Here is a 12,489-nt window from a genome sequence, read left to right as displayed (position 1 = left end):
TACCATGTCCCTCGTGTATAGGCACATTGCATACTTAGGTGAAGAATAGCATTTTTGTCATGTGATTTATCGGTTTCTGGTGCTGCACTTCCTTGTGAAAGCAGCAAACCACAACAAGTTTTCAATGACAAATAAGACTTAATGATCCTGTGGGGAAGAAAACATGCTATATCCTCCTTTCCAAACTATTTTCTAGTTAACTTACAATAAGAAAAATATACAAATTAGAGGTGGAAGTTTGAATTGACAATGATATGTAATGACAATGATTGGAGTTGACAACTGAAAGAAAACATCAAACCAAACTGACAATGAACAACCTTCCACTGATCCAAAAGCAAACTTGTAACGAAGATCAAACATTATGATTGGCTGGGGGGGGGGGGGGGGGGGGGGGGGGATAGTGGTGACGAAGGGTAAAGCCAGCATTAAAAGTAGACATTAAGTGGATTCTAAGATAATTCTCACACAGAGCTGTGACTAACAATCTAATAGTCTGTTTACTTGTGCTTTTGTTTTGGAAGTGACCATCTAAGTATGATGCTTGGTGGAACTTCATTGACTTCTTCAAAGTCTTGGATTTTTGGAAAGATGACTAAGTCTCCTACACATTTTGACTTACCAATTTATTATGAATCATTTCCGAAAGACAACTGACCAAAATGAATGGCTTCATTCAGATGTATCGTGATGTTTGTATGACTGACAGTAGTAATGAAAGTGTTTTCAGGACTGTACCATCTTTTTTACTCAACCAAAAATGTATTAGTAACTGGAGTATGGGTCAGATGATGTTTAAGAATGTTTACTATGCTTGTTCCACTTTAAACATAGGTTTAGGGTGAGAGGCGAAAGAAATAAAAGAGACCTAAGGGGCAACTTTTTCATGCAGAGGGTGGTGCGTGTATGGAATGAGCTGCCGGAGGAAATGGTGGAGGCTGGTACAATTGCAACATTTATAAGGCATCTGGATGAGTATATGAATAGGAAGTGTTTGGAGTGATATGGGCCGGGTGTTGGCAAGTGGGAATATATTAGGTTGGGATATCTGGTCGGCATGGACGAGTTGGACCAAAACATCTGCATCCGCGCTGTACATCTCTATGACTCTAAATTGCTCAATTATAAAAGAAGCATACTGAGAAAAATCTTCTCTAATATCTCCTTTTGTACTTTGGTGTCAAACTTTGCTTTACAATATTTTTTGTGAAGTGCCATGGACTTTTATTATATTCATGAGTGTAAATATAAATTCTGGTGTCATGAATTTGTTGGAACTTACCCAGTTGGTCTGTTTAAATGCAAACAGCAAGGTTTCATTGCTTTAAAACAATGTGTCATGGAAGAATATTGTCCAATAATATGAGGGAATTTCAATAATATTACTCAAAAGCACAATCTACACTATCACTGGGGAAAAGGTCTTGCCAAATAGCAAACCATAGATATCAGAAAAGAAGAACTAGTTTGCTTCTCCAGCTTAAAAACTTAGGGAAAAGTAATAACCAGGATGAAATGTCAATTAAAGAGGACAATAGTTATTACAGAAGAATACTTCTGGCACATTGAACTGCTGGCCATGTTTAATATTTCATTTGATTTTCATCAAGTTTGAATAGTGAGTTTTTTTTATTGATAAGTGAATATGCATTAGAGTGAAATATTCAATTCTGTAACTGCAAAATGGAATTCAATATTTTAAAGTGCAAGGCCAATGGGAAAAGTGAAAACCTCTGCAAGTTGGACACCGCCTTTCTCGCACATGCATTTTCAATCAAGCTCCATGTCTCATGATTCAATGAATCAAATACACACAGAGACAAATCTGTATTTCATCAATCCATGATGCACCACTGTGAGAACATACATGCTTCATAAATATCTCTCTCCTGGCTGCTTTCAAAGTCCTATTCTGCTGCATTTCCTAATACTACCTCATCTTGGTGTCCTGTGGTACAGTACTTTCGAAGACTAGCTTTTCTCTTAGGACAACTTAAGTGATAGAACAACAATGCAAAATTGTCAGTCAGCTTTGTTAGCTTCAGTTTTTTTTAATAAAGGACAAATTTTCTTTTAAATCAAAAAACTATACCAGCAATGATGTAATATGGGGTGAGTGGTGGCAGGCAGGGAAGAATAGGGGGAACTTAGTTTTACATGTACTGAATTTTTTTTTCGTCAAACTCATTAAAACCTCAATCCGAAAATCCCTTCCAGCAGCACTTTACAGCTGTGGTGGTACTACACTTATAAGCAGCTGAATTTCTGCAGTTGTTGCCTTGTCTTTCATGATGAACCCTTGCATACCACACCCTTTTGTGTTTTGGAACTCACCTGAGGCTGAAATGTTTCCCTCAGCTGCTCAAATGTGTTATTTTTATTTCTATTTAAAAAGGTTCATTGTAAAACAAATTGTTATGGTAGTTACCAGGAGCAAATTCAATTAAGAAAAATTGTGGTTTGTGTTCAAGTGATTTTGCATTGTGACTTACATTTTGCACCAAATGATAGAACACATTGTACTGTCAGGGAAGGACAAATAAGAGGAACTTCTAGTCTGTACACTTCATAAACTCGAAGCAGTCAATACAGAGAGGCACTCGTGTTTTCCACATGATCGTGTTGGATCATGAATATCTTTCAAGTATAGAAGAATGCTTCAAAAGAAAAAGTCTATTTTGGCTTTTTTATTGCCTTGGACTTTCTTCCCCTTGCTCCTGAAGATGCTAGTGTATAGTTCCAAGTGTTGAGTGTCCATTGAGAACTCACCTAAATGTTCATCTTCATTCTGAAAGCTTTGGTTATGACTGCAGGCAAGCTATTATGTTTTGGAGACCATTGTGGTCACACCAGAATCACATTCCTTCAAAATTATCTCACACATCCTTTTTATGCATGGGGTCATTGAATGACAATTAAGGTCAGAATTCTGGTTAAATTCCTCCTTAGTTCTGTAGCACAGGCCATTTCAGCCACTCTTTTTGCTGTTTTATGAAGGTCAGAAGACGATTGGAATATTCAATTGGTTTCACTCCATTGGTTTCACTCAGTTTGACTGATGTCAACTCTTTTAGCACAGATGAGGACTGGTTTGTGTGGCTTGGCTTCTGTAATGATCAGTGCACTTATCAGCAAAATCACTTGCAAAATTTATTGCCTTCTCTGTTCCAATAGTTACTATAAAATATTGTTAGCTTGCTTTTAATTTATCTTCGACTCTGTTAGTCCTTGGCATGGAGTCAAAGGACATGCTGTAGCAATCGTTTCAAATTTGTTCGTTTGGATTAAGAATGCTTGCGTGAGGAACAATTTCCATTTAATTTGTTTGGAGAACACCAGCATGTTCTAACAGGCTTCCATACTTCTGCTCTCATCGTGCAACACCATTGCCTGCATTTTCAAGATACACAATAGACTGTTGCAAAGAGTGTCTTATCACTTGTTCCTGATCCTTTACCTTTATTTAAGATTGACTAACAGTATTTTGGGAAATATATGTACCTGCATAAATGATAGGTTATCTGCGCTAGTGTCTAGATTCTTGAAACTTCATTGCCACACACTTTAGGGCATTTTAGTATAATAATTGGAAATGCTCAACAGATCATCCAAGAGACAAATAAGTTAGTATTTAGACGCTTGATTAAAATAGGTAATCTAAATGTTAGCCGATCCATCCCTAATTGCTATTTGGCTTACTGTTAGTTTCCAGCATTTACTCACTTTTTACAAAATTCCAGCATTCCCACTTTTACTTTTATCTCTGCATTTAGTGGCTTGAGGTGTACTTCCAGGCCATTGACCTACTAATCTTAGCCCAGCCGCATGGCAGTGCAAATCAGTATCTTCAATATGGGAAAAGCATCTGATGGCTTTACCACATCCTCAGCACACAATAAACAAAGAGACTCATTTGCTTCGGGCAGTGACATGGTGAGAATAATTATAACGTAAGGTGCCTGATGGAGAACAGATTGATTTGATTCAGACCTTTTTTGATATAAACAACCCCACTGCCCTCCCAAATTTAACACTCCTTTAAAGTCAATGAGTGCAAAATTAGGCAAGGTACTGATGGGCTAAGCTATTCCTTTGGGTTGTTTGGTTTCTATGTGTTGATAAAGTTAACATTTCCTCCAGCTTAATGACATAAAAACTGAAACTCTTTTTTCCAATCTCATTAAACATCTAACTTCTGTTACAAGTAGATTGGTGAGGATGAAGTCCAGTTTTTATTTATCTCTTGTTGCTTCCCTCACCAACTGTTTTACACCCAGTCTCACAGCCCTGTCCTTGAGGACTTGGCCAGCTGAGTCAGTAGTGGTTCCAGACAGTTTCTAATCAACCTGCCCAGAGATATCATTACACTGGATTTGAAATTGGACCTCCTGGTTCACAGATAGGGACACTACTACTGCACCACAAGAATAGAATAGAATAGCCTTTATTGCTACATGCACTCGAAAGAGTGCAGTGAAAAGTTTGTAATGTCACCTCTCGGTGCCATCTTAGGTACAGATACTTTAAGTGTTGTTACAGAATTGAAATAGTAAAAAGGGCTAGCATGGGAATTGAGTTTAAATAGTCCAGAACAGGAATAACAAGTGCCTTTAAAGGACTCAAGTTATAGTCCTTTTTTCAGAGTCTGTGCCTGCTAGATTTCAACACATGAGGCTTCACTGCCTCCACTTGCTGGCCTCCATCCAGGACTCATCGCCTCTGGCCAGACTGGGCTCACTCTCATCCCAATTCTGCTTCCGGAATCAGCCCGCACTCACTCTGTTGCCACTTTGGCTGCAGCTCAGGTCTCAGCTCAGCCCAAGCTCACTCAGCTCCATCTCCGGCTATGACTCATCTCCCATGCAAGGCTGGTCTCAGACTTTGTTCTCCATTTACTCCAGGTAAGGTACTTAAAGAAGGTAAAGGTTGGGGAGAGGGGGGAATTTCAGGAGTAATTCTGAGCCAATCCTAATTCCATTAACCTGCCAGCAGTTATAACAGGTTCAGCCCAGAGTTGAGTAAACTTTAACCCCGCTGATGAACCTCCCAACATGCAATCAGTTGCCATTTAGTTTCACTTCTGAAATTCAGATGCACCTGCCCTACCTATTTCCTTCCGCCATTGAAATCTTAATGTGTGCCTTTCTCATCTTAAAACTTGATTTCACTTGTCTGCTGTGCTAACCCTTTCCATTTTAACCTTCAATATCGTTGAATCACCCAGAACATTGCAGCTCATGTCTTCATTCATAGCCTATAGCCCAGAAACCCAGCATTTGCAAGCCACCTTATGTAACAAAGAATCAATTTCAAGACTGCTGTCCTCACTTTCCCCTTTGCTTTTTGAACAGGATTTTTAAATCAAATATAACGTGCCAATGATTAATGAGTGAATTAGGGATCTCATGTAAAAAGAATTATAACTATGGAATGTATTAGTTTTTGACAAGAGTAAGCTCCCTTTTGAAACCTAAAAAATTAAGTGCATTCTTAACCGTGACAGCAGTAGTACACTTCTGTTCGATGAATTATGCCATTGCATTACATAATTTTTTTTTTAAAAAAGGTAGACAGTAATGAGACAGACAGTATAAAAAAGGAAAAAAGAATCTTAATTGAAAGTAAAATGGAAAAAACAAAATGTAAAGAAAAAGGTATTTTTGTTAAAAATTAACAAAAATTGTGCAAGGGCATGGGGAGGAAAGAAAGAACTTGTGAATAAAAGTTTGATCAGCGGAATGGAGGAAAGGATGGAGAACAGAAAGAGAATAATCAAAAAGAGGATGGTTAGAAAGTGAAAAGGAAAAGTTAAGGTTTGTGCTAATTGGTCGAAACCACTATGCTTCACCAAGTTGCATTGCTACATGCAGAATAGTCTGTTCTTTTAAAACAAATTGGAAATATTTCAATTTTCAATTTGGAAGATTTATGTCTTCTCAATCACGAGCTTGTTCCAAACCTCCTGTAGCTATATGTCATCACAACAAAGATGCTTGATTAACTATCACTTCATTGAATGAGCCAGAATATAAATATCACTGGGACTTCAGAATCATAGGTTTCTCAATAGATTTTATAAAATAAAACCAATATTTGATTCATACTTAGTTAATATCCTCAGATTTTAATTCACTCTTGTTAAAAAAAGTTTATGACAGGCACTCACATGATTTAAATCTGAAAGTTCTTGCATTAATAATGTGTCTGCATCCTTAAATTGTTTACCCACAAAGTGGTTTAACATCAAATGACATGCCAAACCAGAGAAAAAAATTATTAAGACATGGAAAAAAATGTCATGGAGAACGAAACATGTTGTAGGAATCACAAAATACTGACTGCATCAGGAGTAGAACAGTACAGATTTTCTGGCTGTGGTTCTATTCACATTCTCTGCCCGCTGCACACTGCAATATGAAGGGAGTCTTAGCCTAAGCATGTTGAGATGTGGGAACTAAATAATGAAGGCCATACAGCTTTCACAATATGTGTTTAATGAGTTATTTCTCATTTCTTAACTTTCCCAGTACCTGTTAACAATGAGATATAGTTCCACTGAAGGTGCTCCCAACATGAGCACCAGCCAAGTGTCCATTGTTCACATGTAGCCTGAAACATACTGCCAACTGGCTATTAGATATGGTGCCATCTCACGGTACCCTCACCCAAACACAAGCACACCCACTTTTCAGAAAGAATCAGAGATCATCAGTCAGGCACAGGTTTTCCATATGAATACTCCCCTTCCTCATAAGGAATGCCTTGATTTGCACACCAGCTCAAATTTCCTAGTAATTCTTTGTTATTCAAGTACGTCCAAGGTGTACATAACGTAATTGACCTCTGTGGATTCTCTCATAACTGAAGAACCTGATGCAGGTAAGAATGGATTTCCATATAACTCCAATTCATTTCATTGGTGCTTGAGGTTGTTTCTGCAGTTGCACCACCTCTGGTCTTCTCTGGGAATGTCACATGTGAGTTTAGTGGGGATGGTTCTCAAAGCATACTGACTAAAATTTCATGAATCAAGGTTCAGAGCTTGCCTCAATGTGGGCTGGTCAGCTGCAACAGTTTTCTAAAAGAGACAATCTGCCATGCAAAGGTTTTAAGATTTTTTGTTTAGGGTGCCCTTGTATCATTTGTTCTGCATCAGCTTGATGCTGTTTGCTATCAGATGATTCCCATAAAATATATCCTTAGAGATTCATCACTTAGATGGAAGGTATTCTCCATGACGGTTCTCCCAGCATGATGGAGGAAATGTGAATTTCTTTCTGCCATTGATTTCTCATGATGTTCCTCAGGTGCTGTGCATGGAAGCATTCCACAGGTTTGGAATCAACAGACCAAGGATTCTAAACTGCACAGCAGGATGTTAACGACAATAGCAACATTTTAATTTTCAGTTTAATGCCATGCTTTGTCCAGATATGACCATGGGCAAAACTTGCTTCCCTCCTACTCCTCCCAGCTATCTACCAGATTCATTCCTCTCATCGACCAACCTCTCATCGACCAACCACCCTCGACCTGTCTTCACCTATCCCCACTTCACCACCCTGCCTTCAGCACTCACTTTATTTGCAGCTCCCCTTACACCCACCCCTAGTCCTGAAGAAGGGTTACACCTGAAATGTCGATTACTCCACCTCATGATGCTGCCTGGCTGGCTGTGTTCTTCCAGCCTCCTGCTTGTCTACCTTCAGTATACCTGCACCAAGTCTTCATGAATAGCAACCCTAGACAACAGATAAGGAATGAGAGTTTTGCTGCAGCATCAACCACTGGTGACATCAATGGTTATGTCTGATGCTTCATTGTGTGCGCTTAGTTTTTGCTGAAACAAAACCTCGGTTATGGAGGCACTGATTTGGAGACCAAAGCTTTGTACAACACCTGAGAATGTGTTTGTTATAATCTAGATTCTTACTACATCACTGTCAGCTGCATGCAGGAATTCAGAATATTGACTCTGGTGACTTAGATGGAGGCACCAAGTCTGGCAGACTGAAGATCTTCCATGTTTGTGGTGCCTTCCTTAAGCCTTGCAGTAAAGAAAAGAAAGCCAGGATGCAGCCTGCTTTTTTGTCTAATCCATACCAAGATGAGTCTAAGGACCCAGCAAAATATCGTTAACCAAACTGCCATACACAGCCAATGCTAGGTTAAACTCCTGAAGATCATTATGTGTGATGTTGCCTGGTTGAGTGAAAAACAGGACTCTAGTTTTGGATCCTTCTGATCTGTATTGCATTGAGATTAAAATGCAGGAACAGACCATTTCATCCAATCAATTTGTTTTGGTGCTTATCTTCAACATGAGTGGTGATTAAACTTAATCCAATATCCTTTATTCTCTTATCCTTCAATCACATCTCTAACTGATTATTTAATATTGACATCATCCTTGTTCCAAATACTGTCACCACTAGTGGCACATTCCACAATCCTCCACAATTGCAATATTTTTTTCTGCTTTTATTTTTCAATTTCTGACAGTCTATGTCCTCTGTTCTGGATCTCAAACACTGGAAACATTAGTCTCCAAACATTTAGTTCCATCCTTTATAGTTTCAAACAACCCTATCAAATAATTCCACAATCTCCTCTATTTAATTTCACAAGTATTATTTGAATGATCTCGTATCAGCTGCATTCTAGTAATTCTGGGCTACTCCAATATGATTGTTCCACCCTTTCATCACGAAAGTTGATTTCAAAACTAGACAGGCAGCATCCAAGGAACAGGAGAATCGACGTTTCAGGCATAAGCCCTTCTTCAGGAATGAGGAAAGTGTGTCCAGCAGGCTAAGATAAAAGGTAGGAAGGAGGGACTTGGGGGAGGGGCTTTGGAAATGCGATAGGTGGAGGGAGGTCAAGGTGAGGGTGATAGGCCGGAGTGGGGTGGGGGCGGAGAGGTCAGGAAGATGATTGCAGGTTAGGAAGGTGAACTCGAACTCAGCACCGCCTTCCTAACCTGCAATCATCTTCCTGACCTCTCCGCCCCCACCCCACTCCGGCCTATCACCCTCACCTTGACCTCCTTCCACCTATCGCATTTCCAATGCCCCTCCCCCAAGTCCCTCCTCCCTACCTTTTATCTTAGCCTGCTGGACACACTTTCCTCATTCCTGAAGAAGGGCTTATGCCCAAAACGTCAATTCTCCTGTTCCTTGGATGCTGCCTGACCTGCTGCACTTTTCCAGCAACACATTTTCAGCTCTGATCTCCAGCATCTGCAGCCCTCACTTTCTTTCAAAACTAGACACACTATTCTAACTGTGGTCTTATAGATTAGCCATTCTCAAACTGTAGCCTCTGGACCACAGTAGACCTGCAAAGGTCCTCCAGGCTGGTCAAAATGCATATTATGCACACACATTGACACGACTGAGGCTGCATTAACAAAAAGCCAGAAACATTTCCGTCACACACATAATGCCACACAACTGAGCTAGCTTCTGCATGTGGAGCCTAGCACGAACAAGAGAAATATAGCTATATAAATAACATTTGTGGTACTGTTCATTTTATTTGATTAATATTGAACCAAGTATTAGTTTTCCAAAAAATATTTGTGATAATTTTATAACAAGCATTAGAATATTTCAAATAAACATTTTGTAATGTAGTGTTAATATTCCTAATATGAAAATCTCTATACTTTTGTACTGGCATGAATTCATAATTTACTTATGATATTTAATTTTAAAAAGGAATGTGCATAAATTTACTACATATAGTAGAGAAAAGAGTAGCTAAATATTTATAGTTTTAATAAATTCCCATAAATTATTGAGGGTATTTTTGCATTGGCAAACAGAACTGACTGGCGGTTCACAGGGTCTAAATGCAATGCCCAGAATTGAACATAATACTCCAGTTTTGGCTAAACTACAATATGATAAAGGTTTACCATCTATTGTTTGCTTTTGCACTCTATGCCTGTATTTAGAAAACTCAAAATCCCATGTGGTCTTTTATCCAGGTTCTCAGTCTGCCCTCCCACTTTCAATGATTTGTACACATTTACTTTCTCCTGACTCTTTCTCCATTTCCTTTAGAATTATCTTTCTCATTTCTCATAGTCTCACCTTGATCTTCCAACTGAAATGTACAATTTACAGTTTTCTATTTAAAAATTCACCTGTTATGTGTCCACCATTCCACCAGCCTGACTATGCTCTTTTGAAGTTTATCAATATTCACCTCACAGTTTACAAAACTTCTACTTTTAGTCTAATCTGCAATTTCTGAATTTATGCATTGCACACCCAAATCTAGGTTATCAATCTATATCAAGGAAAGCAGATAGGTCTTGGATGTATGCTTATGGAGGTACATGCCATACTTCCTTCAGTTTGAGAAACAACCATTAAGCAGCACTCTGTGATTTCTGTCACTCAACCCCAGACATCAATGTTGTTGGCAAATAATCAAACATCTTTTATATGTCCATATACAACAATATTACTGTCATCACCAGCTTTGTTATCTCATCAAAAACATGCAATCCAATTAATCACAGTTTGCCTTTAACAAATCCATGCTGGTTTTCCCTAATTAATCCACACTTGTTAAATTGATTGGGATTTTTGTCTTAGACTATTAATACCCAAAATCTTTCCTACTGTTCAGGTTAGACAGTTTTGCCTGTAGTTGTTGGGTTTATAGTTATATCCTTTGCATCCATAAGCTTTCCAATCATCCTATATTCTGTCACCACCCTCTAATTGAGGAGGATTGGAAGATTAAAGCTATTACATCCACAATCTCCCCCCTACATTTCTAAACATCCTGGAATGCACCACATCCAATCCTGGAGACTTATGTATTGAAGACTATAAGCATGGAAGTGCAGAAGTTCTATTTATGCATGTCAAGTTAAAGAAACAAGCTGTTTCCCAACTAAAACTGGCTGTAAGGCCAGTACCCCATGCAACTCTCAATGTACTGGCTACTCGGCATTTTCACAGGTGTACAGGGTTGTCAAGGAAAGCCCTGGCCTGAGAATTTTCCCCTTCGTTCACATGCCAATTGACGTATGGTGCCACTTTTGGGCCACATTCTGACCCAAATGGACCCTTTGGAAATTTGAAACATGAGTCAAGACCGGACGTGTTCCAGTGACAGCTTTAATTCAAAGATCTTGCACTGCAATTCCAGCAGACCCCTAAAAGGACCAAGCAGCCAAGTTTAATGAGAAAGGGGTTCATTAGAAATTTGACTGATAGTTCAGTCACTCATATCGCCTAACATCACTGATGGCATAAGGTCACAGATAAAGAAATGTCACCAGAACAGTATAACTGGATGATGTGCCTTCTTTAGGAAAGGAGAGATAAGGAATAAGATGGGAAAATAAAACATGTAAAAAAGTGTACTGTGTTGAAGATCTATCTTAAAACAATTTCCTATGCAAGATAAGCCACCAATACTTTACGCAATATTATAAATAGGTACTCAATAAAATGCTTTTCTTTCAATGCAATTAAGGAATTTGTGGTTAAAAAGCCTACCTGGTTTGTATGTTATCCCTGGGGGGAAGAGGAATCCCTGCTGAGCTGCAGCAGCCGCTGCCAATGTCCGTTGGTCGTGTGGAAAAATTGGGATCATGAGTGGAGGCATGTGACCCTGAACCTGCTAAAGACAACAAGAGCTCTGATCACACACAGAACAAATGCATTTTGACAAGGATTATATAGTACTGATAGTGTACGTGTGTACACACACTCCCACAATGGTCTCCCTTAACCTATTAATCTCTACCAATTTCACATCATCACATCAAAGGCCCTCAGGCTACATTGTTTTCCCTTCTGTGTCAGGAATTGAGGATTCTTGTTGAAAGCGTTTTGCCTTCTATTTCTTGAGGTAAAATTTCCCATACTTTCATTCGTCAGAGCACCTCTGTGCAAACACAGAATAGACAGCGTTTCATAAACTATTAAAATCCTAGCTCCCTGTTAGCACACTGCATGTTCACTGGGGATTGTGCATTTATGCAGCATGTCTTTTCCTGGTGAGTTTAAAAACCATTCACAGTTTGATGGACTGATTTCTACTGGTACAAGTGTACTGAGAAACAGACAAATGGATCGCCACATGTCAAGCTATGATAAAGACACAGTCAATCAAATGGCTGCCACAGGTCACAAATATATTCAAGTTGATGGGTCTTTTTCTCCCTTCTATTGCTGAGATATGTTTCATGCTGGAGTATGGGTCCATGGGCATCAACTGCTCCCTGTACCTTCCTCAAGTACCATTTTCTTTCTTGGGTGGTGATAGACGATGAAGAGTCATCAAAAGGATATTCAGTCATGGAAAGTTTCACAGTCAAGCCCGATTTCTATCATTTCCAACAAGAATAGCAATCAGGAACAACATCCTAGATTGCTTCTTCCCCTCCCCCACCTCCATCCATTAGCCTCGGATTAAACCTTACACTGCATTTTTGGGTGTGAAAAATTAGCTCAGCATAAC

The 12,489-nt window shown here is 39.1% G+C and overlaps 1 protein-coding gene and 1 long non-coding RNA gene across 25 annotated transcripts in view; one reads left to right on the top strand and one right to left on the bottom strand.

Moving 5' to 3' along the window:
- Positions 1–12,489, bottom strand: part of sox6 (SRY-box transcription factor 6) — a 636,702-nt gene that overhangs the window by 104,125 nt on the left and 520,088 nt on the right. For 20 of the 24 annotated variants that reach the window (XM_087996501.1, XM_087996498.1, XM_087996508.1 and 17 more), the window contains one exon: positions 11,523–11,646. In XM_087996501.1, the coding sequence (XP_087852627.1) occupies positions 11,523–11,646 (124 nt within the window). The remainder of the gene's footprint in view (positions 1–11,522; positions 11,647–12,489) is intronic. The other 4 variants (XM_087996502.1, XM_087996499.1, XM_087996509.1 and 1 more) reach the window with 1 other exon arrangement.
- The window catches only part of LOC148146960 (uncharacterized), a 30,637-nt gene continuing 22,969 nt past the window's right edge, over positions 4,822–12,489 (top strand). Inside the window, exon 1 of the long non-coding RNA XR_015760154.1 lies at positions 4,822–4,901. This is a non-coding gene — a long non-coding RNA (uncharacterized LOC148146960). The remainder of the gene's footprint in view (positions 4,902–12,489) is intronic.

Source organism: Chiloscyllium plagiosum, unplaced genomic scaffold (assembly GCF_037043375.1).
Source record: "Chiloscyllium plagiosum isolate Xiang-an unplaced genomic scaffold, Cpla_swu_hap1 HiC_scaffold_18, whole genome shotgun sequence".
NCBI classification, from domain to species: domain Eukaryota; kingdom Metazoa; phylum Chordata; class Chondrichthyes; order Orectolobiformes; family Hemiscylliidae; genus Chiloscyllium; species Chiloscyllium plagiosum.
Note: the sequence above shows the minus strand (reverse complement) of the source record. Positions and strands in the feature narration are given on the sequence as shown.